The 22768-nt window shown below is 61.2% G+C and overlaps 2 protein-coding genes across 2 annotated transcripts; both read left to right on the forward strand.

Moving 5' to 3' along the window:
- The first annotated feature begins 264 nt into the window (after window positions 1-264).
- LOC137455666 (sentrin-specific protease 2-like) lies at window positions 265-3873 on the forward strand. Its single transcript, XM_068166680.1, has 9 exons — window positions 265-518; window positions 967-1025; window positions 1705-1811; window positions 1974-2105; window positions 2236-2439; window positions 2566-2645; window positions 3204-3288; window positions 3388-3483; window positions 3811-3873. The coding sequence occupies exons 1-9, from the start codon at window positions 265-267 to the stop codon at window positions 3871-3873; spliced, it is 1080 nt and encodes a 359-aa protein (XP_068022781.1).
- Window positions 3874-7759: 3886 nt separating this feature from the next.
- Window positions 7760-11503, forward strand: LOC137455667 (sentrin-specific protease 2-like). Its single transcript, XM_068166681.1, has 9 exons — window positions 7760-8013; window positions 8462-8520; window positions 9200-9306; window positions 9469-9600; window positions 9731-9934; window positions 10061-10140; window positions 10699-10783; window positions 10883-10978; window positions 11302-11503. Exons 1-9 carry the CDS (start codon window positions 7760-7762, stop codon window positions 11362-11364), a joined length of 1080 nt encoding a protein of 359 aa, XP_068022782.1. The 3' UTR covers window positions 11365-11503.
- Window positions 11504-22768: the final 11265 nt, after the last annotated feature.

Genomic DNA, 22768 nt, shown 5'->3' on the forward strand with positions numbered 1-22768 from the left:
TCAGCCCCCCGGCAGGGGCACAGCAGGGCAGCCCCTGAGGCAAAGCCTTGGGGGAGGCACAGCTCAGGAGCCAGAGGCCGAACTCAACAGCAGGCAGGATCCGTGGCAGCCGGGAGCGGCTGGGCAGAGCAGAGGCTGCAGCGGGGCCCCCGGGTGCTGCGGCATCGGCAGGGTGGCAGGGCCAGGTCACAGAGGTGGCACGTCAGAGCCGGCAGCGTCCCTAGCAGCCGCCCTGGCAACGTCCCCTCCAGTGGCGCTGCAGCCATGGCCCCGCCGGACGCTGCGCCGGCAGCGGGACGGAGGAGGTGCGAGAAGCGTCGCTCGCCCAGGCAGGACGAGGCTCGGGAAGGCAGCGGCGCTGCAGAGCTCTGCGCAGGCCCCGCAGCCAGCCGCGGGCGGGACGGGGCGGGCACGGCTGGGGCGGAGCGGGGCTGCTGCCGCGGGCAGCGCTGGCTGGGGAAGGGCACCCGGGGCTGCTGTGCCCTGCGGGGTTGCTGTGCCCTCTGCGGCTGGACGGGGTCGCAGCCTGGCAGGTCCCTCAGGGGCTGCTCCCGGAGCAGAAGGCTCTCTGCCCTTGCTCTCGGCGGCTGCCGAGGATAGGAGCAGCCGAGAAGCATCTCTGCTCCCGTGCGGAGCCAGCTCCCGAGCGCAGGTTCCAGGCGCTTTGGGCTCCTCTTGTTTGCCACCAGCGTCCTGAGCTGGGAGCTGAGAGGGCCTCCGGTGCGCTCTTGCCTGGAGCAAAGAGGAAAGCTCCTTGCTGGATGTCAGCAATGCTTTGGGGCTGGGAAGAGGCAGGAAGGGTTGGGAAGCCTCAGCAGAAGGAGAGGCAGAGCCTCCCCGCTCTAGTGAGGCAGCCAGGGCTCTGCGAGGGCTCCATGGCCTGGCAGAGGTGGGAGTGCAGGGAACTCAGCCTGGCAGCAGCTTGCCCCTGGCTGCCAAGCACTGCTCTGTGTGCTCTTCCCTCAGAGCTGTGCAGCTTGTGGAGGATGAGGAGCAGGAGGTGCCTCGCAAGAAGCAGAAGTCAGGTACTGGCCATGGCAGGAGAGGTCAAGCTGCCAGCTGTTCCTTGGCTTGCCTGGAGCTGGGAAAGCTCTGGCTCTTGTCCTTCAGCACTGCCACTGAGCCCGTGGCCTTTGCAGCCCTTCTGTGCCCCTGGCCATGGCTGTAGCCAGTGCCTGAGGATGTCTCCTGGGGCACGGCCCCGCGCACGGCGCTCTCAGGAGCTCCCCCAGGCCCCTCTCTGTGCTGGGGAGCCCAGAGCCCTCAGCAGGAGGAGGAGCTGAAGTCCCAGCTGGGAGCTCCCTGCTCCCTGTCCTTGCCCTGTGGCTCTGCCAGCTCCAAGCGCCTGCTTGCCTGAGGAGAAATGCCTTGCAGCTGGGCTGTGAAGGAAGGTGCCTGCCCGGTGCTGGCAGGCAGAGGGAAATGGCATTGCTGTGAGCTGCAGCAGCAGGGAATGTGCCCCCCAGCAGGCTGGGCTGGCCCCTCTGGCTGGCAGACTCGGGGCTCGGGCCCTGAGCTCCAGCTCTGCAGCACTGCTCAGGAGCCAACCCCTGCGAAGCCAGCAGCAGCTGCTCGGGGCAAAGGGCTCTGTGCCTTGGAGCCAGTGCCACTGCTCCAGGGGGGGCTGAGGAGAGGCCTTTAGGCCAAAGAGAGCTCCTGGTGCCCTTTCCAACCCTGGTCTCCTGTGGGCTCTCTGTTCCCCAGCTGAGGTCACCTCTGACGACGCCGGGGAGGTTTCGGTGGCGAGGAAGAGGCCGCTGAAGGCCAAGGAGAAGCCCCAGGGCTCTGCAGCCAGGGGGCCTGCAGCAGAGGTCAGCAAGGCTTTGGCAGCTGCCAGAGGCTGTGCAAGGTGGCAGAGGAAGCTGCTCCCCCTCGGGCACCTCGATTGCCAGCCCTTGTTGGAGCGGGGAGCTGCCCAGGGGCCCATGTGCTGGGGTCTGTGCCTCACAAGTGCTTCTCCCTGTGCATTGCAGGCCCTGGAGGCAGCAGCCAGAGCTGCCCTGGGCCCAGGTGACCCTCGGGAGGTGCTGAGCAGTGCCTTCAAGCTCCGTGTCACCCGGGAGGCCATGGGCACGCTCAGGGAGGGCCAGTGGCTGAACGATGAGGTACAGCAGCTGCAGCCCAGGGGCATGGAGCTCAGCAGGGCTTTGCCACTGCCGCTGCCCTGCCTGCCCTGCTCTGCTTTGGGGCAGCTGGGTCCCCTTTTACATCCCCAGCTGCTTCTTCCTGGCACAGGTCATCAATTTCTACCTGCAGCTGGTGGCAGAGAGGAGCAGGAAGGCTGGATACCCTTCTGTCCATGCCTTTAGCACCTTCTTCTACCCCAGGCTGGTGTCTGGTGGCTATGAGGGGGTGAGAAGGTGGACCAGGGGCCTGGACATCTTCCAGAAGGACATCATCCTGGTTCCCATCCACCTGGGGATACACTGGGCACTGGTGGTGAGTCCAAGTGGCTTCTTGGTAGAGCTGGGTGGGGGTGAAATCCTCACCAGGGAAGTCAGGAGGCTCTGGCTGTGTGTGCAGCAGAAGGCTGTGCTTTGTCCAGCAGTCCCCTTCCAACCACAGGTCATTGATGTCAGGAGGAAGACCATCAGCTACTATGACTCGCTGGGGCAGAGGGGCATGAAGCTCTGCCAGGCTCTGCTGTAAGTAGCTGCTCAGCCAATGCTTTTGTGCTGTGCATTCGGAGGGCTTCAGAGGCTGTCTCTGCCTCCTGGCTGCAAGGTTTCCTACTTCTTGGAGGCAGAAAGCAGCAGCCTTTGATGTGCCTGCTGCCAGCTGCATGCCCTTGGCTACCTGCCTGCTCTCCCCTGAGGCCCTGCACTCAGGGTTTTGGGGGCCTGCAGTCTGCCACCCACGCCCCAGAGGTCCCCGTGGAAGGGCACTGGGGCAGCTGCTCCTCCGTAGATGTCTCTGGCAGTGCTGCACAAGCAGGGAGGAGCCTTCCTCCAGCAGCTCTGCAGAGCCAGGGCAGGAGAGTGGCCCCCCAGAGCCAAGTCAAGTGTCCCTGGAGCCCTGTGCTCTCCTGAGCAGGTCACAGCAGCTGCCTGGGGAAGGGTGGAGCAGCTCTGCATCCAACCATTGCTGCCTGGAGAGCTGGTGGCCAGGGCCCCTCTGCAGCCAGCAGCCTTAGCCCCAGAGCTTTGGCACTGGTTGTGCCAGAGGTGAGGCCAGGGTGTGAGGGCTGGGTTTGCTTTGCACAGCCAATACCTGCAAGAGGAAAGCCGCAGCAGGAGAGGCCTGGAGCTGGCTTCTGCCGAGTGGGCTCTGCACAGCATGGGGGCCCAGGTACGTGAGCACTGCTGGGCTGCCAGCTGGGAGCCTGAGCTGCCAGGCGGCTTCTCTTGCCCAGGGAGTGAACTTCTCCCTCTGCTTTGGCTTCCCCAGGAGATCCCTCAGCAGAGGAACCAGAGTGACTGCGGGGTCTTCCTCTGTAAATATGCTGAGTCCATCTGCAGGGACAGAGCCATCACCTTCAGCCAGGTGAGTGAGGGCTGTGGGCAGCTCCAGAGCTCTGGGCACGAGAGCCAGGGAGGTTGCTCAGCAGCTCTGCCTTGTGCCTGGGGCAGGGGCTGAGTTTCTCTGTGTGCCTCCCTCTCTCTGGCTTTGGGGCAGGGCTGCTTGGCTTGGAAGTTCCAAGGGGGCTCAGCAGGGCAGAGCTCTCTTCTCCATCCTTGTGTCCTGTGCCTGCTTCCTAGCGGAACCTGTGAGGTTCCTCTTGGGCAAGAGGCAGCAGCCAGGGGGTCGTGGCCATTGTCTGCCTCTGCCTGCTGTGGCTTCCCATGTCATGGCTCTTGGCTTTCCTTCCAGAGACACATACCCAGCTTCAGGAAGAAGATGGTCTGGGAGATCCTTCACCAGCAGCTCCTCTGACTTTGGCCTCCTTTGCCTCCTTGTTGCTTTCTCCTTGTTGCCTGTTGGTTGGCTTCTCAGTTAGTTAGTTAGTTAACTTACTTATTTCCTTACTTAGTTACTTGCTTAGTTAGGATAGGATAGGATAGGATAGGATAGAATAGAATAGAATAGAATAGAATAGAATAGAATAGAATAGAATAGAATAGAATAGAATAGAATAGAATAGAATAGACCAGGTTGGAAAAGACCTTCGATATCATCGAGCCCAACCTCTCACCCAACACCATCTGAGCAACTAAACCATGGCACCAAGGGCCTCATCCAGGCTCTTCCTAAACACCTCCAGTGATGGTGACTCCACCACCTCCCTGGGCAGCACATTCCAATGGGCAATCACTCCCTCTGGGAAGAACTTCTTCCTAACCTCCAGCCTAAACCTCCCCTGGCACAGCTTCAGACTGTGTCCTCTTGTTCTGGTGCTGGCTGCCTGGGAGAAGAGACCAACCCCCCCCTGGCTACACCTCCCTTCAGGGAGTTGGAGAGAGCAATGAGGTCTCCCCTGAGCCTCCTCTTCTCCAGGCTAAGCAACCCCAGCTCCCTCAGCCTCTCCTCACAGGGCTGTGCTCCAGACCCCTCCCCAGCTTTGTTGCCCTTCTCTGGACACCTTCCAGCAGCTCAACCTCTTTCTTGAGCTGAGGGGTCCAGAACTGGACACAGGACTCAGGGTTAGTTAGTTAGTTAGTTAGTTAGTTAGTTAGTTAGTTAGTTAGTTGGTTCCTCTCTTTTGTAGCATCACAGAATAGTTGGGGCTGGAAGGGGTCTCCAAAGCTCATCCAGTCCAACTCCCCCTGCACTCAGCAGGGGCATCCCCAACTCGCTCAGGCTGCCCAGAGCCCTGTGCAGCCTCCCCTTGAATACCTCCAGTGATGGGGCCCCAACCACCTCCCTGGGCAACCTGTTCCAGGCTTCCACCACCCCCACAGTGAAGAACTCGTTCCTCACATCCAGTCTAAAGCTGCTCTGCTCTACTTTGAAGCCATTGCTCTTGCAATAAGAGCACTTGCTCTTGTTGAACCTCAGGAGGTTCCCCTGGGCACCACCTCTCCAGCTTGGCCAGGTCCCTCTGGATGCCATCCTGTCCCTCTGGCCTATCAACAGCACCACTCAGCTTGGTGCCATCTGCACACTGCTGGTGGGGCCCTCGACCCCCTCTCTATAGCAGGGATAAAGATACTAATGAGTACAGGTGCCAGTACAGACCCCTGAAGGACAGCACTGTCACTGCTCTGCAGCTGGACTGCCAGGCACTGAGCACCAGCCTCTGGATGGGACCTGTCTGTCTGTGTCTGTCTGTGAGCTCTGTCCTGTTGTCTGATTTGTAGCTTTGGATGCAATAAAGATGGTATTTCTCTAAGGAGGCTCTCTGCAGTGAAACTCTCCCTGGGAGTGGCCCAGAGGGGTTGGTATTTGATCCGCTGGGAAAGGCTGGGCAGCCCCTGGGGCTTTTAGCTGCACTCCAATGCAGGAGGCAGAAGGCCCTGGCCGGGATGGGAGTCAGAGCACAAAAGCCTGAAGCCATTGTCACCAAATGCTCCAGGGGCAATCAGGAGGTGGCTCCCAGCAGGGTGAGCAGTCCCACCGTGGGCAGGGCTCCTGCCAGGCTCAGGGGTGCTGCTGCAAGGGGTCAGTGCCTCACTGCCCTCTGCTGCAGCTGCTGCTCCACACCTCTGCCACATGAAGAGCTGGTGCCAGTTCTGCCTCTGCTTTGGGCAGGCCCAGCAGGATCAGTTTAATCTTGGTGCCAGGGGTGAGCCCTGGGCTGGCCCCCAGGTGAGTGACAGCTGCTCCCCATGAAGCCCTCTGCTTCCCAAAGGGGAAGAGAAAGAAATGAAGGAGGGAGACCGAGGCAGAGGGAAAGAAGGCTGAAAGCAGCTGTAAGGACACACAGAGCAATCCAACGGAGAGGGCACAGGGCTGCCCAGAGCCCATAGGGGAGCTGCCTGTGGCCCCTCTGCTGCAGCTCACCCAGAGCAGCCCTAGGAAGCCTCCCAGAAGCCAGGGCTGCCAAGCTGCTCCCGCAGGGAGCCCACACACAGCTCCTGCTGCCCCAGGAGACACAAACCAGCTGCGTGCCCCTGGCTGGCTGGGACAAGGCCCTGGGGATGCCTGCAGAGCATCTCCCAGCAGCAACAGCAGCTTAGGGAGAGCAGACATTGACCACAGCCAGAGGCAATGGAACTGCCCCAACACAGCTGCAGCACGGCCACGGCCCTGGGGCCTTCTGCTGAGGCACAGCAGAACTCCAGGGCAGGATCCCGAGTGCCTAAGGGCAGCTGGCATGCAGGACAGAGTGTCACAGCACCTGGCAACACCCAGGACACCAAGACAGCCCCAGCAGCCTGGGCAGCAGAGGCAGGGAGGAGAGGCTGCCCCTCTGCCTCTGCTCTGCTGAGGCCCCCCTGCAGGGCCAGCTCTGCAGTCCTCAGCACAGCAGAGCCATGGAGCCATGGAGTGGGGGAGAGGAGGCCACAGAAACGATCCAGTGACCTGCTGGGAGACCAGGCAGAGGCAGCTGGCCTTGATCAGCCTGGAGAAGGCTGCACAGAGACCTTCTGGGGGCCTTTGGGTACCTCAGGAGGCAGAGCAGAAAGCTGGGGACAGACTTTTGAGCAGGGCCTCTTGTGCCAGGACAAGGGAGGATGGTTTGACACGGAGAGAGATTCAGACTCTTCTTCACAGCCCCTCCCCAGCCTTCTTCTAGGTGCCCTCCAGACAGGGAAAAGCAGCTCTAAGGTCTCCCTGGAGCCTTCTCTTCCCCAGGCTGGACAACCCCAACTGTCCCAGCCTGTCCTCACAGCAGAGGTTCTCCAGCCCCCTGATCATTCCTTGTGGCCTTCTCTGGATCCTCTCCATCAGGTCCTTGTCCTCCTCGTGCTGGGGGCCCTCCCGAGCTGGACCTGGTCCTGCAGACGAGGTCACCCCAGAGCAGAGGGACAGAATCCCCTCTCTCCATCTCTGGCCACACTCCCTTGATGCAGCCCAGGGACATTCCCAAGCAAACCCAGCACAGGTAACCCAGACTCAGAGCACCATGAACGCAGGGAAGGAAGAGGGACACCAAGGTAGCAGAGGGCTGGGGCACCTCTGCTCTGCAGGCAGGCTGGGAGAGTTGGGGCTGCTCAGCCTGGAGAAGGCTCCAGGGAGTCCTTGGAGCAGCCTTCCAAGTACCTGCAGAGGGCTCCAGGAGAGCTGGGAAGGGACTTCTGACAAGGGCTGGGAGTGGCAGGCCAAGAGGGCCAGGCTTCAAAGCAGAGCAGGGCAGACTTAGCTGGGACACGAGGAAGGAATTCTTTATTGTGAGGGTGGTAGAACACTGCAGGAGGCTGCCTGAGGAGGTGGTGGGGAAGCAGGGAAACATCTCTCTGGCCAAGACCTCCTTGGGCCAGGGCCGTGCCAGCTGGGCACCATGCTGAGCACAGGTCAAGCCCAGAGGCGGCAATGGCAGCTTCAGAGGGTCGCTGGTGCTTGAGCTCACAGCAAAGAGCTGTGCCCCTTCAATCACAGCCATGCCTCCAGCCCCACATCAGCTCTGCAGGGCAAGGACTTTGCTCCCCCACTGCTCTGGCACTCTGGCACTGCTTCAGCCCCCCGGCAGGGGCACAGCAGGGCAGCCCCTGAGGCAAAGCCTTGGGGGAGGCACAGCTCAGGAGCCAGAGGCCGAACTCAACAGCAGGCAGGATCCGTGGCAGCCGGGAGCGGCTGGGCAGAGCAGAGGCTGCAGCGGGGCCCCCGGGTGCTGCGGCATCGGCAGGGTGGCAGGGCCAGGTCACAGAGGTGGCACGTCAGAGCCGGCAGCGTCCCTAGCAGCCGCCCTGGCAACGTCCCCTCCAGTGGCGCTGCAGCCATGGCCCCGCCGGACGCTGCGCCGGCAGCGGGACGGAGGAGGTGCGAGAAGCGTCGCTCGCCCAGGCAGGACGAGGCTCGGGAAGGCAGCGGCGCTGCAGAGCTCTGCGCAGGCCCCGCAGCCAGCCGCGGGCGGGACGGGGCGGGCACGGCTGGGGCGGAGCGGGGCTGCTGCCGCGGGCAGCGCTGGCTGGGGAAGGGCACCCGGGGCTGCTGTGCCCTGCGGGGCTGCTGTGCCCTCTGCGGCTGGACGGGGTCGCAGCCTGGCAGGTCCCTCAGGGGCTGCTCCCGGAGCAGAAGGCTCTCTGCCCTTGCTCTCGGCGGCTGCCGAGGATAGGAGCAGCCGAGAAGCATCTCTGCTCCCGTGCGGAGCCAGCTCCCGAGCGCAGGTTCCAGGCGCTTTGGGCTCCTCTTGTTTGCCACCAGCGTCCTGAGCTGGGAGCTGAGAGGGCCTCCGGTGCGCTCTTGCCTGGAGCAAAGAGGAAAGCTCCTTGCTGGGTGTCAGCAATGCTTTGGGGCTGGGAAGAGGCAGGAAGGGTTGGGAAGCCTCAGCAGAAGGAGAGGCAGAGCCTCCCCGCTCTAGTGAGGCAGCCAGGGCTCTGCGAGGGCTCCATGGCCTGGCAGAGGTGGGAGTGCAGGGAACTCAGCCTGGCAGCAGCTTGCCCCTGGCTGCCAAGCACTGCTCTGTGTGCTCTTCCCTCAGAGCTGTGCAGCTTGTGGAGGATGAGGAGCAGGAGGTGCCTCGCAAGAAGCAGAAGTCAGGTACTGGCCATGGCAGGAGAGGTCAAGCTGCCAGCTGTTCCTTGGCTTGCCTGGAGCTGGGAAAGCTCTGGCTCTTGTCCTTCAGCACTGCCACTGAGCCCGTGGCCTTTGCAGCCCTTCTGTGCCCCTGGCCATGGCTGTAGCCAGTGCCTGAGGATGTCTCCTGGGGCACGGCCCCGCGCACGGCGCTCTCAGGAGCTCCCCCAGGCCCCTCTCTGTGCTGGGGAGCCCAGAGCCCTCAGCAGGAGGAGGAGCTGAAGTCCCAGCTGGGAGCTCCCTGCTCCCTGTCCTTGCCCTGTGGCTCTGCCAGCTCCAAGCGCCTGCTTGCCTGAGGAGAAATGCCTTGCAGCTGGGCTGTGAAGGAAGGTGCCTGCCCGGTGCTGGCAGGCAGAGGGAAATGGCATTGCTGTGAGCTGCAGCAGCAGGGAATGTGCCCCCCAGCAGGCTGGGCTGGCCCCTCTGGCTGGCAGACTCGGGGCTCGGGCCCTGAGCTCCAGCTCTGCAGCACTGCTCAGGAGCCAACCCCTGCGAAGCCAGCAGCAGCTGCTCGGGGCAAAGGGCTCTGTGCCTTGGAGCCAGTGCCACTGCTCCAGGGGGGGCTGAGGAGAGGCCTTTAGGCCAAAGAGAGCTCCTGGTGCCCTTTCCAACCCTGGTCTCCTGTGGGCTCTCTGTTCCCCAGCTGAGGTCACCTCTGACGACGCCGGGGAGGTTTCGGTGGCGAGGAAGAGGCCGCTGAAGGCCAAGGAGAAGCCCCAGGGCTCTGCAGCCAGGGGGCCTGCAGCAGAGGTCAGCAAGGCTTTGGCAGCTGCCAGAGGCTGTGCAAGGTGGCAGAGGAAGCTGCTCCCCCTCGGGCACCTCGATTGCCAGCCCTTGTTGGAGCGGGGAGCTGCCCAGGGGCCCATGTGCTGGGGTCTGTGCCTCACAAGTGCTTCTCCCTGTGCATTGCAGGCCCTGGAGGCAGCAGCCAGAGCTGCCCTGGGCCCAGGTGACCCTCGGGAGGTGCTGAGCAGTGCCTTCAAGCTCCGTGTCACCCGGGAGGCCATGGGCACGCTCAGGGAGGGCCAGTGGCTGAACGATGAGGTACAGCAGCTGCAGCCCAGGGGCATGGAGCTCAGCAGGGCTTTGCCACTGCTGCTGCCCTGCCTGCCCTGCTCTGCTTTGGGGCAGCTGGGTCCCCTTTTACATCCCCAGCTGCTTCTTCCTGGCACAGGTCATCAATTTCTACCTGCAGCTGGTGGCAGAGAGGAGCAGGAAGGCTGGATACCCTTCTGTCCATGCCTTTAGCACCTTCTTCTACCCCAGGCTGGTGTCTGGTGGCTATGAGGGGGTGAGAAGGTGGACCAGGGGCCTGGACATCTTCCAGAAGGACATCATCCTGGTTCCCATCCACCTGGGGGTACACTGGGCACTGGTGGTGAGTCCAAGTGGCTTCTTGGTAGAGCTGGGTGGGGGTGAAATCCTCACCAGGGAAGTCAGGAGGCTCTGGCTGTGTGTGCAGCCAAAGGCTGTGCTTTGTCCAGCAGTCCCCTTCCAACCACAGGTCATTGATGTCAGGAGGAAGACCATCAGCTACTATGACTCGCTGGGGCAGAGGGGCATGAAGATCTGCCAGGCTCTGCTGTAAGTAGCTGCTCAGCCAATGCTTTTGTGCTGTGCATTCGGAGGGGTTCAGAGGCTGTCTCTGCCTCCTGGCTGCAAGGTTTCCTACTTCTTGGAGGCAGAAAGCAGCAGCCTTTGATGTGCCTGCTGCCAGCTGCATGCCCTTGGCTACCTGCCTGCTCTCCCCTGAGGCCCTGCACTCAGGGTTTTGGGGGCCTGCAGTCTGCCACCCACGCCCCAGAGGTCCCCATGGAAGGGCACTGGGGCAGCTGCTCCTCCGTAGATGTCTCTGCCAGTGCTGCACAAGCAGGGAGGAGCCTTCCTCCAGCAGCTCTGCAGAGCCAGGGCAGGAGAGTGGCCCCCCAGAGCCAAGTCCAGTGTCCCTGGAGCCCTGTGCTCTCCTGAGCAGGTCACAGCAGCTGCCTGGGGAAGGGTGGAGCAGCTCTGCATCCAACCAGTGCTGCCTGGAGAGCTGGTGGCCAGGGCCCCTCTGCAGCCAGCAGCCTTAGCCCCAGAGCTTTGGCACTGGTTGTGCCAGAGGTGAGGCCAGGGTGTGAGGGCTGGGTTTGCTTTGCACAGCCAATACCTGCAAGAGGAAAGCCGCAGCAGGAGAGGCCTGGAGCTGGCTTCTGCCGAGTGGGCTCTGCACAGCATGGGGGCCCAGGTACGTGAGCACTGCTGGGCTGCCAGCTGGGAGCCTGAGCTGCCAGGCGGCTTCTCTTGCCCAGGGAGTGAACTTCTCCCTCTGCTTTGCCTTCCCCAGGAGATCCCTCAGCAGAGGAACCAGAGTGACTGCGGGGTCTTCCTCTGTAAATATGCTGAGTCCATCTGCAGGGACAGAGCCATCACCTTCAGCCAGGTGAGTGAGGGCTGTGGGCAGCTCCAGAGCTCTGGGCACGAGAGCCAGGGAGGTTGCTCAGCAGCTCTGCCTTGTGCCTGGGTCAGGGGCTGAGTTTTTGTGCCTCCCTCTCTCTGGCTTTGGGGCAGGGCTGCTTGGCTTGGAAGTTCCAAGGGGGCTCAGCAGGGCAGAGCTCTCTTCTCCATCCTTGTGTCCTGTGCCTGCTTCCTAGCGGAACCTGTGAGGTTCCTCTTGGGCAAGAGGCAGCAGCCAGGGGGTCGTGGCCATTGCCTGCCTCTGCCTGCTGTGGCTTCCCATGTCATGGCTCTTGGCTTTCCTTCCAGAGACACATGCCCAGCTTCAGGAAGAAGATGGTCTGGGAGATCCTTCACCAGCAGCTCCTCTGACTTTGGCCTCCTTTGCCTCCTTGTTGCTTTCTCCTTGTTGCCTGTTGGTTGGCTTCTCAGTTAGTTAGTTAGTTAACTTACTTATTTCCTTACTTAGTTACTTGCTTAGTTAGTTAGGATAGGATAGGATAGGATAGGATAGGATAGGATAGGATAGGATAGGATAGGATAGGATAGGATAGAATAGAATAGAATAGACCAGGTTGGAAAAGACCTTCGATATCATCGAGCCCAACCTCTCACCCAACACCATCTGATCAACTAAACCATGGCACCAAGGGCCTCATCCAGGCTCTTCCTAAACACCTCCAGTGATGGTGACTCCACCACCTCCCTGGGCAGCACATTCCAATGGGCAATCACTCCCTCTGGGAAGAACTTCTTCCTAACCTCCAGCCTAAACCTGCCCTGGCACAGCTTCAGACTGTGTCCTCTTGTTCTGGTGCTGGGTGCCTGGGAGAAGAGACCAACCCCCCCCTGGCTACAACCTCCCTTCAGGGAGTTGGAGAGAGCAATGAGGTCTCCCCTGAGCCTCCTCTTCTCCAGGCTAAGCAACCCCAGCTCCCTCAGCCTCTCCTCCCAGGGCTGTGCTCCAGACCCCTCCCCAGCTTTGTTGCCCTTCTCTGGACACCTTCCAGCACCTCAACCTCTTTCTTGAGCTGAGGGGTCCAGAACTGGACACAGGACTCAGGGTTAGTTAGTTAGTTAGTTAGTTAGTTAGTTAGTTAGTTAGTTAGTTGGTTCCTCTCTTTTGTAGCATCACAGAATAGTTGGGGCTGGAAGGGGTCTCCAAAGCTCATCCAGTCCAACTCCCCCTGCACTCAGCAGGGGCATCCCCAACTCGCTCAGGCTGCCCAGAGCCCTGTGCAGCCTCCCCTTGAATACCTCCAGTGATGGGGCCCCAACCACCTCCCTGGGCAACCTGTTCCAGGCTTCCACCACCCTCACAGTGAAGAACTCGTTCCTCACATCCAGTCTAAAGCTGCTCTGCTCTACTTTGAAGCCATTGCTCTTGCAATAAGAGCACTTGCTCTTGTTGAACCTCAGGAGGTTCCCCTGGGCACCACCTCTCCAGCTTGGCCAGGTCCCTCTGGATGCCATCCTGTCCCTCTGGCCTATCAACAGCACCACTCAGCTTGGTGCCATCTGCACACTGCTGGTGGGGCCCTCGACCCCCTCTCTATAGCAGGGATAAAGATACTAAAGAGTACAGGTGCCAGTACAGACCCCTGAAGGACAGCACTGTCACTGCTCTGCAGCTGGACTGCCAGGCACTGAGCAGCACCCTCTGGATGGGACCTGTCTGTCTGTGTCTGTCTGTGAGCTCTGTCCTGTTGTCTGATTTGTAGCTTTGGATGCAATAAAGATGGTATTTCTCTAAGGAGGCTCTCTGCAGTGAAACTCTCCCTGGGAGTGGCCCAGAGGGGTTGATATTTGATCCGCTGGGAAAGGCTGGGCAGCCCCTGGGGCTTTTAGCTGCACTCTAATGCAGGAGGCAGAAGGCCCTGGCCGGGATGGGAGTCAGAGCACAAAGGCCTGAAGCCATTGTCACCAAATGCTCCAGGGGCAATCAGGAGGTGGCTCCCAGCAGGGTGAGCAGTCCCACCGTGGGCAGGGCTCCTGCCGGGCTCAGGGGTGCTGCTGCAAGGGGTCAGTGCCTCACTGCCCTCTGCTGCAGCTGCTGCTCCACACCTCTGCCACATGAAGAGCTGGTGCCAGTTCTGCCTCTGCTTTGGGCAGGCCCAGCAGGATCAGTTTAATCTTGGTGCCAGGGCTGAGCCCTGGGCTGGCCCCCAGGTGAGTGACAGCTGCTCCCCATGAAGCCCTCTGCTTACCAAAGGGGAAGAGAAAGAAATGAAGGAGGGAGACCGAGGCAGAGGGAAAGAAGGCTGAAAGCAGCTGTAAGGACACAAAGAGCAATCCAACAGAGAGGGCACAGGGCTGCCCAGAGCCCATAGGGGAGCTGCCTGTGGCCCCTCTGCTGCAGCTCACCCAGTCTGGTGTCAGCAGCAGTCTTGGGGAGGATGTCTTCAGTGCCGCCCCCCAGATCATGTCACAGAACCAGGTTAGAAGGGACCTCTGGAGATCACCCAGTCCAAGCCCCTGCCAGAGCAGCATCACCCAGGGCAGGCCACAGAGGAACACATCCAGATGGGTCTTGAAAGTCTCCAGAGCAGGAGACTCCACAACCTCTCTGGGCAGCCTGCTCCAGGGCTCAGCACCCTCACACCAAACAAGTTTCTCCTCTGGGTGAGGTGGAACTTGCTGTGCTCCAGTCTGTGTCCCTTGCCCCTTGTCCTCTCTCAGGACCACTGGAAAGAGCCTGGCCCCTGCTGCTTGACACCCACCCCTGAGATACTGATGAACACCACGAAGATCTCTGTTGGGACGCGATCCAACGGCGAGAAACAGAGAGGGAAAGACTCGCAGCAATCAATATGATTGATCAGCAGGCTTCAACTTTATTGTTCAGAAGCACAGCTTATACAGTATGTTCAGCAGCTAAATATGCACAGGTGTCGTTATTCTATTAGCTCTTAGTCCAGGGTTACATCATATTATCCAACCTGCTTGTGGTCAGGCCTACGTGCAGCTCCACAGCCTCCTTTCTCAGCAGCTCCTTGTTTCACACATGCTTTGTTTCACATACTACTATCTTATAAGTAACTATTTCACATGCTGCTATCTTGTGAGAAACTGCCAGCACAGTCACAGGGCAGTGGTGGCCTTGCTGCATCAGCACAGCAGCTAAGCTGTGAGCAGTAAACAGCAAGATGGAGTCTGGCCTACACACTCTGGTCAAACAGCTGTTCCATTGAACCATGTCCCTGCAATTCAAGCCATTCCTCAACAGATCTCCTCCCAGCATTCTCTTCTCCAGACTGAACAGCCCCAGGCCCTCAGCTGCCCCTCCCCAGCCCTGCTCTCCAGACCCTTCCCCAGCTCCATTGCCCTTCTCTGGACCTGCTCCAGCCCCTCAATGTTCTCCTTGGAGTGAGGCCCCAAAAGTGGACACACAGCTCACCTGTGGCCTCCCCAGTGCCTCACTCCACACCCTTGGCCACACAATTGCTGGTCCAGAGCAGGCTGCTGGTGGCCTTCTTGGCCACCTGGGCACACAGTGGCTCAGCTTCAGCTGCCAGCCAGCACCCCCAGGTCTGTCTCTGCTGGGCACTTCCCAGTCTCTCTGCCCCAAGCCTGGAGGCCTCATGGGGCAGCCATGACCTAAGTGCAGCCCCCAGCCCCTGGCCTTGCTGGGAATGGGAGAAGCTGAGGCAGTCTGGCAGCAGCTGGGAATCAGTGTGGGCTTGGTGTGAAGCCCACGAGCAGGGTTTGGTGTGGCAGGGCAGGGCCAGGTGCTGCTGGCAGGCTGTGCAGAAAGCTGGGGACAGACTTCTGAGCAGGGCCTCTTGTGACAGGACGAGGGAGGATGGTTTGACACGGAGAGAGATTCAGACTCTTCTTCACAGCCCCTCCCCAGCCTTCTTCTAGGTGCCCTCCAGACAGGGAAAAGCAGCTCTAAGGTCTCCCTGGAGCCTTCTCTTCCCCAGGCTGGACAACCCCAGCTGTCCCAGCCTGTCCTCACAGCAGAGGTTCTCCAGCCCCCTGATCATTCCTTGTGGCCTTCTCTGGATCCTCTCCATCAGGTCCTTGTCCTCCTCGTGCTGGGGGCTCCAGAGCTGGACCTGGTCCTGCAGACGAGGTCACCCCAGAGCAGAGGGACAGAATCCCCTCTCTCCATCTCTGGCCACACTCCCTTGATGCAGCCCCGGGACATTCCCAAGCAAACCCAGCACAGGTAACCCAGACTCAGAGCACCATGAACGCAGGGAAGGAAGAGGGACACCAAGATAGCAGAGGGCTGGGGCACCTCTGCTCTGGAGGCAGGCTGGGAGAGTTGGGGCTGCTCAGCCTGGAGAAGGCTCCAGGGGGTCCTTGGAGCAGCCTTCCAAGTACCTGCAGAGGGCTCCAGGAGAGCTGGGAAGGGACTTCTGACAAGGGCTGGGAGTGGCAGGCCAAGAGGGCCAGGCTTCAAAGCAGAGCAGGGCAGACTTAGCTGGGACACGAGGAAGGAATTCTTTATTGTGAGGGTGGTAGAACACTGCAGGAGGCTGCCTGAGGAGGTGGTGGGGAAGCAGGGAAACATCTCTCTGGCCAAGACCTCCTTGGGCCAGGGCCGTGCCAGCTGGGCACCATGCTGAGCACAGGTCAAGCCCAGAGGCGGCAATGGCAGCTTCAGAGGGTCGCTGGTGCTTGACCTCACAGCAAAGAGCTGTGCCCCTTCAATCACAGCCATGCCTCCAGCCCCACATCAGCTCTGCAGGGCAAGGCCTTTGCTCCCCCACTGCACCATTCATGCTCCTGCTTTTGCTTTAATCAAAATCACCTAATTGACAGGAATTATCATTCCATTCATCACATTAATGACCATAATCCTGTCAGGCACATCCTCTCAGCTGCTGTGGGCAGGCCAGCAGCAGCCCTTGGTGCTTCCCACCCAGCAGTGTTTTTCCAAGGGGCTGCCTGCAGGTCGCCCTGGATCAGACCCTGAGCTGGCCTGACCTGGCTGCAAGGGGATGGAGGAAGAGCTCCAGGCCATTGCAGCTCCCCCTTGGCAGCTGCTGCCTCAGATGGCTTCCTCTGCAGATGTCAGTGGGGAGCTGCAGGGTATGGACTCCTCATGGCCCGGCCCATGGAACTAGAAGATCTCTAAGGTCCTTTCCAACCTGTTGTAGGGTTGGAAGGGTAAGGCCAAGAAGCCTCCTCCCTCCCCCCTGTAAAGTAAAGGGAAAGAAAATTGAAGGGAAAGGGGAAAAAAAACCTCGCAGCTGAATTAGCAAAGCAATGGGATGCTGTATATTTACAAAGCAATGTAGGATATTCAGGGGAATATATACAAATTTACAATAGTTACAAAGATATACAACAGAGTAGCACAGAAATGAGAGTTCCCCCCTCTGCTGAGGGGGTTCCCCACCTCTGCTTCCCCCTCTCTCCCCCTTTCCCCAGAAGCGGGTTAGAAAGAGAGAGAAAGAGAAAAGAGTTAGCAGCAGTTGTGTGTTAATTGGAAAGCAATTAATGCAGGCCTTGCAGTTTATCAGTTTTCAAGGCCAAAGCCTTGGCCGAAAGCCCAGCACAGAGAGCTGCTGCTCGGCGGAGGAGCGGAAGCAAGACTGAAGATAAAAGTGCCGGAGTGCCCAGGATACCCTCCTGCACTCCCAGTTCAGGAGGTGCTTCCTCCCACCCTACCAATGAAATCAGTTTAGATCCTTCTTTTCGTTTACCAACTTCCCTCCACCACATTGCCTTTCTTAAGGGGACAGCCTCAACCGGTCACACAACCCAAACCATTCCAGGATTCTATCTGCCAGTCTGGGCACCACTGGCCTCGCTGGTAGGGTGCCCTGGCATCCCTTAGGAAGCATCCAACCCTCATCACCCCCAGCAGATCACCCTCTGCTGACCAGAGCAGCTGGGTTTGTGTTTTAGAAAGAGCACTGAGCCTAAGAACATGGATCAGGAGCATGGCTGAGAGGAGTAGGGCAGCCAGGCCAGCTCTGGCTGCTGAGGGAACAGAGCCACAGCCAGAGACACTCAACCAGAGCTAGACAGAAACCCAAGGGAATGTCCCATGGGAATGGAAGTTCCTTCATGGAAAGAAACCCCAACTGCAGCCACCCTTTGCTCCAGGAAACCCCTCCAGGGATGGGGACCAGCCTGGGCCAGGACTTGACAGCCCTCAAGGGCAAGAATTTGTTCCTCATGTCCAATCTGGAGCAACCTGAGGCCATGTCCTCACCTCCTATCACTTTTTCCTTGGGAGAAGAGACCAACCCCCTCTTGGCTCCAGCCTCCTTCCAGGGAGTTGCAGAGAGCCAGAAGGTCTTCCCTCAGCCTCCTCCAGGCTGCACCCCCAGCCCATCCCCAGCACACTGAGAGGGAGCAAGCTGGCAGAGGACTCCTGGAGGCAGTGCTCCCTGGCCAGCAGGCAACACACTGGCAGCTCTCAAGGGTCCAGCATGGTGGCAGTGGGACATGCTCCATGCTTCAGGGCTGTGCTTGGACCATCAGGCCCTGCTCAGCTCAAACCCTGCAGCATCCTAGGAGAGGTTTTTCCCTTTGGAACAGGAGGCAGCAATGTGCTGGCAGGCTGGGTACAAGCCAAGCACGGGCAGGATCCAGGGGAAGGCAGCTGGAGTTTCCTGCCTGGCGGCACTGAGCTCTCACAGGACAGCTGCTCTAAACCTCCCTCTTTGAGTTTCAAACCATCCCTCTTGTCCTGTCACTACAGCTCCTAGGCAAAAGTCTGTCCCCAGCTTGCTTAGAGGCCTCTTGAAATACTGAAAGTCTGCAAGAAGTTGACTTCAGAGAATCCCAGAGAGAAGATCAAAGTCATGGAAAGTTTGCTGCCTGTCCAGCTGTGGGGGCAGGGAGAAGAGAAGGGGCCCCAGCCCCCGGGGGTCCCCACCATGGCAAGTGCTGCAGCTCCCAGGGCCTCTCCCCCAGCACAAGAACCTCCGCTTGGCTCCAGGGGCAACCTCCTCTCTCAATCCTGCCCCAAAAGCAGCTTCGTGCCGGCAATGTCCTCAGCACTGCGGCGTGGGACAGCGGCGCTCAGGCCTCCCCCCTCCCAGCCTTGCCCTGCTCCCAGCCCTCCCTCCTGGGGCACCCAAAGCCCCGCCCCGGGGTTTGGCTGGGGAGGGGACACAGCCATCATCACCTCGGCCCGGGGCCAGTACCAGTGTCCACCAGGATACACCAGCAGCCACCAGGACCCACCAGCAGTCAGCCACCAGCAGCCACCAGGACCCACCAGCAGTCAGCCACCAGCAGCCACCAGGACCCACCAGCAGTCAGCCACCAGCAGCCACCAGGATCCACCAGCAGACAGCCACCAGCAGCCACCAGGACCCACCAGCAGACAGCCAGCATCAGCCACCAGGATCCACCAGCAGTCAGCCACCAGCAGCCACCAGGATCCACCAGCAGACAGCCACCAGCAGCCACCAGGATCCACCAGCAGTCAGCCACCAGCAGCCACCAGGATCCACCAGCAGCCACCAGGATCCACCAGCAGCCAACAGGACCCACCAGCAGTCAGCCACCAGGATCCACCAGCAGTCAGCCACCAGCAGCCCCAGGATCCACCAGCAGTCAGCCACCAGCAGCCACCAGGATCCACCAGCAGACAGGCAGCAGCAGTCACCAGGATCCACCAGCAGACAACCACCAGAAGCCACAGGATCCACCAGCAGACAGCCAGCAGCAGCCACCAGGATCCACCAGCAGCCAACAGGACCCACCAGCAGTCAGCCACCAGGATCCACCAGCAGTCAGCCACCAGCAGCCCCAGGATCCACCAGCAGACAACCACCAGAAGCCACCAGGATCCACCAGCAGACAGCCAGCAGCAGCCACCAGCAGCCAGCAGCTCTGGCTTGGCCCCAAGGCACTCCCAGTGCTGTCTTATGCCCTGGGTGCCACAGCAGAGGGCACAGGGCTGCCCAGAGCCCATAGGGGAGCTGCCTGTGGCCCCTCTGCTGCAGCTCACCCAGAGCAGCCCTAGGAAGCCTCCCAGAAGCCAGGGCTGCCAAGCTGCTCCCGCAGGGAGCCCACACACAGCTCCTGCTGCCCCAGGAGACACAAACCAGCTGCGTGCCCCTGGCTGGCTGGGACAAGGCCCTGGGGATGCCTGCAGAGCATCTCCCAGCAGCAACAGCAGCTCAGGGAGAGCAGACATTGACCACAGCCAGAGGCAATGGAACTGCCCCAACACAGCTGCAGCACGGCCACGGCCCTGGGGCCTTCTGCTGAGGCACAGCAGAACTCCAGGGCAGGATCCCAGGTGCCTAAGGGCAGCTGGCATGCAGGACAGAGTGTCACAGCACCTGGCAACACCCAGGACACCAAGACAGCCCCAGCAGCCTGGGCAGCAGAGGCAGGGAGGAGAGGCTGCCCCTCTGCCTCTGCTCTGCTGAGGCCCCCCTGCAGGGCCAGCTCTGGAGTCCTCAGCACAGCAGAGCCATGGAGCCATGGAGTGGGGGAGAGGAGGCCACAGAAACGATCCAGTGACCTGCTGGGAGACCAGGCAGAGGCAGCTGGCCTTGATCAGCCTGGAGAAGGCTGCACAGAGACCTTCTGGGGGCCTTTGGGTACCTCAGGAGGCAGAGCAGAAAGCTGGGGACAGACTTTTGAGCAGGGCCTCTTGTGACAGGACGAGGGAGGATGGTTTGACACGGAGAGAGATTCAGACTCTTCTTCACAGCCCCTCCCCAGCCTTCTTCTAGGTGCCCTCCAGACAGGGAAAAGCAGCTCTAAGGTCTGCCTGGAGCCTTCTCTTCCCCAGGCTGGACAACCCCAGCTGTCCCAGCCTGTCCTCACAGCAGAGGTTCTCCAGCCCCCTGATCATTCCTTGTGGCCTTCTCTGGATCCTCTCCATCAGGTCCTTGTCCTCCTCGTGCTGGGGGCTCCTGAGCTGGACCTGGTCCTGCAGACGAGGTCACCCCAGAGCAGAGGGACAGAATCCCCTCTCTCCATCTCTGGCCACACTCCCTTGATGCAGCCCCGGGACATTCCCAAGCAAACCCAGCACAGGTAACCCAGACTCAGAGCACCATGAACGCAGGGAAGGAAGAGGGACACCAGGATAGCAGAGGGCTGGGGCACCTCTGCTCTGGAGGCAGGCTGGGAGAGTTGGGGCTGCTCAGCCTGGAGAAGGCTCCAGGGGGTCCTTGGAGCAGCCTTCCAAGTACCTGCAGAGGGCTCCAGGAGAGCTGGGAAGGGACTTCTGACAAGGGCTGGGAGTGGCAGGCCAAGAGGGCCAGGCTTCAAAGCAGAGCAGGGCAGACTTAGCTGGGACACGAGGAAGGAATTCTTTATTGTGAGGGTGGTAGAACACTGCAGGAGGCTGCCTGAGGAGGTGGTGGGGAAGCAGGGAAACATCTCTCTGGCCAAGACCTCCTTGGGCCAGGGCCGTGCCAGCTGGGCACCATGCTGAGCACAGGTCAAGCCCAGAGGCGGCAATGGCAGCTTCAGAGGGTCGCTGGTGCTTGACCTCACAGCAAAGAGCTGTGCCCCTTCAATCACAGCCATGCCTCCAGCCCCACATCAGCTCTGCAGGGCAAGGACTTTGCTCCCCCACTGCTCTGGCACTCTGGCACTGCTTCAGCCCCCCGGCAGGGGCACAGCAGGGCAGCCCCTGAGGCAAAGCCTTGGGGGAGGCACAGCTCAGGAGCCAGAGGCCGAACTCAACAGCAGGCAGGATCCGTGGCAGCCGGGAGCGGCTGGGCAGAGCAGAGGCTGCAGCGGGGCCCCCGGGTGCTGCGGCATCGGCAGGGTGGCAGGGCCAGGTCACAGAGGTGGCACGTCAGAGCCGGCAGCGTCCCTAGCAGCCGCCCTGGCAACGTCCCCTCCAGTGGCGCTGCAGCCATGGCCCCGCCGGACGCTGCGCCGGCAGCGGGACGGAGGAGGTGCGAGAAGCGTCGCTCGCCCAGGCAGGACGAGGCTCGGGAAGGCAGCGGCGCTGCAGAGCTCTGCGCAGGCCCCGCAGCCAGCCGCGGGCGGGACGGGGCGGGCACGGCTGGGGCGGAGCGGGGCTGCTGCCGCGGGCAGCGCTGGCTGGGGAAGGGCACCCGGGGCTGCTGTGCCCTGCGGGGCTGCTGTGCCCTCTGCGGCTGGACGGGGTCGCAGCCTGGCAGGTCCCTCAGGGGCTGCTCCCGGAGCAGAAGGCTCTCTGCCCTTGCTCTCGGCGGCTGCCGAGGATAGGAGCAGCCGAGAAGCATCTCTGCTCCCGTGCGGAGCCAGCTCCCGAGCGCAGGTTCCAGGCGCTTTGGGCTCCTCTTGTTTGCCACCAGCGTCCTGAGCTGGGAGCTGAGAGGGCCTCCGGTGCGCTCTTGCCTGGAGCAAAGAGGAAAGCTCCTTGCTGGATGTCAGCAATGCTTTGGGGCTGGGAAGAGGCAGGAAGGGTTGGGAAGCCTCAGCAGAAGGAGAGGCAGAGCCTCCCCGCTCTAGTGAGGCAGCCAGGGCTCTGCGAGGGCTCCATGGCCTGGCAGAGGTGGGAGTGCAGGGAACTCAGCCTGGCAGCAGCTTGCCCCTGGCTGCCAAGCACTGCTCTGTGTGCTCTTCCCTCAGAGCTGTGCAGCTTGTGGAGGATGAGGAGCAGGAGGTGCCTCGCAAGAAGCAGAAGTCAGGTACTGGCCATGGCAGGAGAGGTCAAGCTGCCAGCTGTTCCTTGGCTTGCCTGGAGCTGGGAAAGCTCTGGCTCTTGTCCTTCAGCACTGCCTGCCACTGAGCCCGTGGCCTTTGCAGCCCTTCTGTGCCCCTGGCCATGGCTGTAGCCAGTGCCTGAGGATGTCTCCTGGGGCACGGCCCCGCGCACGGCGCTCTCAGGAGCTCCCCCAGGCCCCTCTCTGTGCTGGGGAGCCCAGAGCCCTCAGCAGGAGGAGGAGCTGAAGTCCCAGCTGGGAGCTCCCTGCTCCCTGTCCTTGCCCTGTGGCTCTGCCAGCTCCAAGCGCCTGCTTGCCTGAGGAGAAATGCCTTGCAGCTGGGCTGTGAAGGAAGGTGCCTGCCCGGTGCTGGCAGGCAGAGGGAAATGGCATTGCTGTGAGCTGCAGCAGCAGGGAATGTGCCCCCCAGCAGGCTGGGCTGGCCCCTCTGGCTGGCAGACTCGGGGCTCGGGCTCTGAGCTCCAGCTCTGCAGCACTGCTCAGGAGCCAACCCCTCCGAAGCCAGCAGCAGCTGCTCGGGGCAAAGGGCTCTGTGCCTTGGAGCCAGTGCCACTGCTCCAGGGGGGGCTGAGGAGAGGCCTTTAGGCCAAAGAGAGCTCCTGGTGCCCTTTCCAACCCTGGTCTCCTGTGGGCTCTCTGTTCCCCAGCTGAGGTCACCTCTGACGACGCCGGGGAGGTTTCGGTGGCGAGGAAGAGGCCGCTGAAGGCCAAGGAGAAGCCCCAGGGCTCTGCAGCCAGGGGGCCTGCAGCAGAGGTCAGCAAGGCTTTGGCAGCTGCCAGAGGCTGTGCAAGGTGGCAGAGGAAGCTGCTCCCCCTCGGGCACCTCGATTGCCAGCCCTTGTTGGAGCGGGGAGCTGCCCAGGGGCCCATGTGCTGGGGTCTGTGCCTCACAAGTGCTTCTCCCTGTGCATTGCAGGCCCTGGAGGCAGCAGCCAGAGCTGCCCTGGGCCCAGGTGACCCTCGGGAGGTGCTGAGCAGTGCCTTCAAGCTCCGTGTCACCCGGGAGGCCATGGGCACGCTCAGGGAGGGCCAGTGGCTGAACGATGAGGTACAGCAGCTGCAGCCCAGGGGCATGGAGCTCAGCAGGGCTTTGCCACTGCCGCTGCCCTGCCTGCCCTGCTCTGCTTTGGGGCAGCTGGGTCCCCTTTTACATCCCCAGCTGCTTCTTCCTGGCACAG

This window comes from Melanerpes formicivorus, unplaced genomic scaffold (assembly GCF_026170545.1).
Source record: "Melanerpes formicivorus ecotype bairdi unplaced genomic scaffold, bMelFor1.0.p_v2 SCAF_103, whole genome shotgun sequence".
Taxonomy (NCBI): domain Eukaryota; kingdom Metazoa; phylum Chordata; class Aves; order Piciformes; family Picidae; genus Melanerpes; species Melanerpes formicivorus.

Bases quoted from the DNA above. Each gene is read 5' to 3' on its own strand.
- LOC137455666 (XM_068166680.1), top strand. From the start codon at position 265: ATGGCCCCGCCGGACGCTGCGCCGGCAGCGGGACGGAGGAGGTGCGAG. The intron at 1,812-1,973 runs GTCAGCAAGGCT...TGTGCATTGCAG, and splicing joins CCAGGGGGCCTGCAGCAGAG to GCCCTGGAGGCAGCAGCCAG. The intron at 2,440-2,565 runs GTGAGTCCAAGT...TTCCAACCACAG, and splicing joins GGATACACTGGGCACTGGTG to GTCATTGATGTCAGGAGGAA.
- LOC137455667 (XM_068166681.1), top strand. From the start codon at position 7,760: ATGGCCCCGCCGGACGCTGCGCCGGCAGCGGGACGGAGGAGGTGCGAG. The intron at 8,521-9,199 runs GTACTGGCCATG...TCTGTTCCCCAG, and splicing joins TCGCAAGAAGCAGAAGTCAG to CTGAGGTCACCTCTGACGAC. The intron at 10,979-11,301 runs GTGAGTGAGGGC...CTTTCCTTCCAG, and splicing joins GAGCCATCACCTTCAGCCAG to AGACACATGCCCAGCTTCAG.